At 41.7% G+C, this 5,456-nt stretch overlaps 1 protein-coding gene across 1 annotated transcript; it reads left to right on the plus strand.

Moving 5' to 3' along the window:
- Window positions 1-3,656: 3,656 nt before the first annotated feature.
- Window positions 3,657-4,562, plus strand: LOC124966072 (histo-blood group ABO system transferase 1-like). The gene has a single exon (XM_047527166.1). It carries the CDS (start codon window positions 3,657-3,659, stop codon window positions 4,560-4,562), a length of 906 nt encoding a protein of 301 aa, XP_047383122.1.
- Window positions 4,563-5,456: the final 894 nt, after the last annotated feature.

The raw sequence follows: 5,456 nt of genomic DNA on the forward strand, positions 1-5,456 counted from the left end.
GGGAAATCAGCTGAATGTTCAAAGACTAGGAAGTCAGAGTCAAGAAAAACAAGATCATTAAAATCAAATCCACTGAGGACAGGGACCTATCCTGTTCCAAAATCAAATTAGGGACTTTCTCAGGTGATAAGAAGCAAATTCCAGTGCGTAAGGGGCAAGCACATGCACAGACCAGTCACTAAAATATCCTACAGTTACCTCTGCCTTGTTAGCATGGTAAAAAATCAACACCCCAGGGCAGAGAACAATGAGAACATGATATTGAGACACAGTTTGCATGAAGAGACCTGATGAGGAAAAGCACAGGTGTAACTGAAACTTCATCTCTGCCTGCGACCACAAGAAGACAGGCTCCCTGTCTATTCTGTAGATGGCATGAAAGCTCATTGCATCTTTCTCCTTTGCTTGAGTCAGCCTGGGATTTCTGCTTTCCTGTGCTGCCTCCCTTGCACTCAAGCTTAAGGACAAAAAGCCATGTTCCTGTGCTGCTCTGCCTCAGTTCCATTCTTCTGACAGCACACGAGTCCATGGAATCAGTAACAAAGGGGTGAGGAGTGAGGTCTGAGGGCTTGGCAGAGGTCAACCGATGCCCCTTCCCTCATCTCAGACCAGTTCCAGTTCCAACCCATGGGTGTCACATTCAGTTCCAGGCCAGCCATGGAGTCCAGCATTCTGGCTGCACCTGGGTACTGGCAGGTGTTTCAAGATTGTATCCGAAGGTTTGAGGGTATCAGAGGTAAACAAAAATTAGAGATGAATCTCCATGCAAAAGAGAGTTGAATTTATTCAGAAAAGCAAACAACAGAGCAGGATACAAACCCGAAGAGAGAGGGAGTGTAGGCACTCGACGGTGGGACAAGTTTTGGAGGTCTTTAGGCTTCTTTGAAAGGAGACCTTGTAGGCCAGGTGTGGTGGTGCATGACTGTAATCTCAGTGGCTTGGGAGGCTGAGGCAGGAAGATCACAAGTTCAAAACCAGCCTCAGTAACCCTGAGTTCAATCCCTGATTCAAAAAAAGAAGAAAAGAAAGAAAAAAAAAGAAAAAGAAAACCTTGTAAATGGTGAACAATGAGAAGCATAAGGGGTGGTGTTAGGCCTAATGACCTGGATATCTAAAAGGATATTCTGTAAACCAACAAAGTCACTAGGCACTAATTAACAGGACTTAAGTACTCTGGGATCTATCAGAACTTTTTAATTTGGCCTGGAGAAAAACAGGCCATAGGGGTGAAAGCGAGGGTGTTCATGGAGTTTTTAGACTTAAACTTACAGTCCCTCTTTCCTTCCCTATTTGTCTCCTTTCTATCCATCCTCATGTCTTATATCCTACCTCAAACCCAGGACCTCATGCAAGCTAGGCATGTGCTCTACCACTGAGCTACATTCTCAATCACTAAATTTATTTAACAAATACTATCAAGATTTCCATAACTTTTAATGCTGATTTGTTTTTAATACATTTTATTTTTCCATTCATTATCTTCTAGATATTTGGGTTGATTCTACCTTTTGGCTTTTGCAAATAATGCTCTTAGAAACATGAGTGTACAAATATCTGTTCGAATCCCAACTTTCAATTCTTTTGGATACATATCTAAACTGGAAGTGCTGGAAGTATGGTAATTATTTTCAAATTTCAAGAGACTGCAATGTTTTCTACAATGACTGTAGTGTGTCACATTGTCACTAGCAGTGCACAAGGGTTTCAGTTTCTCCACATACTTGCCTACCACTTTTATTTCCTATTGTTTTTTTTTTTTTTTTTTACAATAGACATCTTTTTTTAATTTTATTTTTTAGTTGTCAATGGACATTTATTTTATAATGTGGTGCTGAGAATCTATCTCAGTGCTTCACGCTTGCTAGGCAAGTGCTCTACCACTGAGCCACAACCCCAGCCTCTACAATAGACATCTTAATGGGCATCCTAATGGGTATGAAGAGGTACCTCATTGTGGCTTTGATTTTCATTTTCCTAACAATAAGTGATGTTGAGCATCTTTTCAGGTGTTTCTTGACCATTTCTATGTTTTCATCTCTTTTAATTTCTTTGTCCATTTATCAGTCAGTTTTCAGTGTAGATATTGTTGAGTTCTAGGGGTTCATCATACTCCAAATATTCTGGATATAAACCCATAAGTCAGATATATGGTTTGCAAATATTTCCCCCCATTCCATAGGATACCTTTTTTACTCTCTCAATAGTGTCCTTCGATAAAAGTTTTAAATTTTGATGTGATTCAACTTTTTAGTTTTTAATTTCATTACCTGTACTTTTATTATCATCTAAGAAACTATTACCTAAATCCCATGCCATGAAATTTTCCCTGATTTTATTCTAAGAGTTTTAGCTTTTAGGTTTATGTCTTGGATCCATTTTGAGCTAATTTTTGTATATAATGCAAGTTAAAAATTTACTTCATTCTTTGCAATTGGCTATCCAGTTTTTATGGAATCACAAAGACCCTGAAGAGCTAAAGAGACCATGAGAAAGAAAAACCAAGCGGGAGACATCACACTCTCTGACTTCAAGTAATATGACGAAGTTATTGAAATAAAACAGTACAGTACTGGCATAAAACAGACACAAAGGCCAACGGAACATAACAGAGACCCCAGGTTTCCTGTGAGTGTTGAACAAGGTGATGAACATTAAGCTCGGCAGCCCAATCCCAGCAGTACAAGTGCTGGAGGTTTACAGGCTTACCGAAAAGGCTCAGTGGGGGCTGGGGCTGTAGCCCAGTGGCAGAGCGCTTGCCTAGCACCTATAAGGCACTGGGTTCGAGGCTTAGCACCACATAAACGTGAAAACAAACAAATTAAAGGCATGCTGTCCATCTACAACTACAAAAAACTTAAAAAAAATGTTCCCTGGATTTTAAGCCCTTATTAGGAGAACAATGGAAAACAAATATTGGTATGTAGATCATCCTCTCCACCATGGTTGCTAAATCAACCAGCCAACCTGGGTGTGACCTTGAAGACAGACTGGTCTGAACTTTATGGGTTTTTCCAGGAAACTTCATGCTCTGCTAAAGGTTTTACAACTAAAACAGGCCAGAGCATAAACACTCTTACCTGTTGGTTACACTCTCTTATGGTTTCTTCCCTGCCTTGCTTTCATCACAATTTCTGCTCTTGATTTGCTTAGCAACCTCCTTTGAGCCAATCTCCTTAGTCTATTTCAGGAACTCTGACTTCTCTCCCTCACATTGGTCCTTAAGTTCCAGTTGTCTGTTGATTTAATCTGCCCACTGGTTGCTTGGACAGCATTTCAAACCCAAACTGAGTTTATTGGAGTTCTGCTGTCTCCAAGTTTTTCACCACTGCACCCAAATGGCGCCCAGTACCAGGGTTGACCTCAGGGAGTTTGGAGGGTTGCTGGATGAGTAGGCTGTGGGTCGGGGGACTTGGACACCTCAAGTCCTCAGATTTGGTTTCATCCCACCCAGGAGAATTTGCTCTCTTATAATAAGGAAGACACAAAGAACCATGGTTCAGCAGAAACTTTCTGGGAGATCAAAATACCACTTCCTTTATCATGTAACATTATTTTTCCTACTGACTCTCATTTTGGTCTTAAGCTATAACTCTCTGATACTGAGAAACCAGAAACTAGAAAACATGCTAGTTGGGGAAAGCATAGGTGTTGGACAAATGAACCACATGCAAGTTGTGACTGTATCAAGGATAGTGAATTACGAGTTAAACATGTTAACACCCTTTAAGTACGATATCCTTGTTGAGACTCCTTGGATGGTTCCCATTGTGTGGGAGGGGACCTTTAACAGTGAGCTACTACATGAGCACTTCCAGCTCCAGAATGTTACCATTGGATTAGCTGTGTTTGCTATCAAAGAACTCCTGATCTTCCTGAAGCTATTTCTGGAGACTGCGGAGGAATACTTCATGGAGGGATATAGGATGAAATACTACATCTTCACTGACAAACCAGAGAGTGTTCCACTCATCCAGCTCAAAAGAGGAAGGCAAATGGTCATCCTGGAGATCCAGAGTCACGCCCACTGGCAGAACCTCTCCATGTACCGCATGGAGAGAATCAGCACTTTTTCCAGGCTGCGCTTTATCAGGGAGGTGGATTACTTGGTGTGTGCAGATGTGGACATAAAATTTTGGAACCACGTGAGTGTGGAGATCCTCTCCTCCTTATTTGGCACCCTTCATCCTGGCTTCATTGGGCGCAGAAGGGACTCCTATGATTATGAACGCCTGCCTCAGTCACAAGCCCATATTCCTGTGAATGAGGGAGACTTTTACTACACAGGAGCCTTTTTTGGGGGGTCAGTGCTGGAAGTTTACAAGCTTACCAAGTTTTGTCACCAGGCAATGATGGTGGACCAAGCTCATAACATAAAGAGCATGTGGCATGATGAGAGCTATTTGAATAAGTACCTGCTTTACCACAAACCCACCAAGGTCCTCTCCCCTGAGTACATGTGGGATAAGAATCTATTGAAATTGCCTGTCTTTGCAAAAATGGATGCAAGAAGGGAACTGGTCCAAAAAATCACCAAGCAATCATTGAAGGATAAAGACTTCTAGCAAGAGTTCAACGAGAGACAATGGCCAGGTAGTGTGAGTCTTCCTCCTAACATACTATCTGAAATCGGAGCCAGTTTTAGTAGTAAGGGTACAACCCATCTCCTTCTCCTGTCTAGTTGAAAAAAATTGCTGAAGCCTAGTCACATGCCACCTTCATCTCCACTCTATCTTCAATTTAGTTAGATCTAGAAACCACCCCGCCTCCAACATGCACATTTAGGTAGGCATGATTCCTGGGTGGAGGCGCAGATTCCTTCAGTCACCATTCCCTTGAACTTCTCTTAACATCCCTTCAAGATGGATGACCCTGCTGGTCTCACCCTGTCCTGACACACAAACTATTACAGGCAAGGAGGCTCCCAAACACACAGTCTCCTGCCTCGTGTGGCATTCACAGAAGGGCTTGCTGTGGTCCTAGGTCAAGGAGATGCATGCGTCTTCAGCTTTAAACCAAATTAATTTCTCTTTGGATTCATTGTAAAAACTGAAAGTTTCCTTTAGCATGCAATCAGGAAAATCATGATACCAAATCAAAACTCTCCTTCCTCATTGTTGGCTTCTTGTCCCTACCAAACCATCGCCCGTTGAGAGCTTTGAAGGTTAATCAACACCACACACCCACTGACTGCTTCCAGAACATTTTCAATTCTTCATGATTTGCCAGATCCCTACTGACTTGATGAAAAATATTTCTAGATGACAACAGGGAACTTGTTTTTGTCATGAAGATCTATCTCTTTTTCTTAGAAATGATTTCTGTGCCCTTCAAAGAGGCCATTCAGTGTCCAGAAATCTTGTTGTCTTGGCTGTTTTATTCTTTTTTCTTTTCCCATCTCATGTGTGAAGAGAGAAAGAAGTCACACAGAGCAATCTTTAGCTTTCGTCTATGGCTGA

Source organism: Sciurus carolinensis, chromosome 16, assembly GCF_902686445.1.
Source record: "Sciurus carolinensis chromosome 16, mSciCar1.2, whole genome shotgun sequence".
Taxonomy (NCBI): Eukaryota; Metazoa; Chordata; class Mammalia; order Rodentia; family Sciuridae; genus Sciurus; species Sciurus carolinensis.

What these genes read in the sequence shown, in the direction of transcription:
- LOC124966072 (XM_047527166.1), top strand. Translation starts at nt 3,657, where the DNA reads ATGAACCACATGCAAGTTGTGACTGTATCAAGGATAGTGAATTACGAG.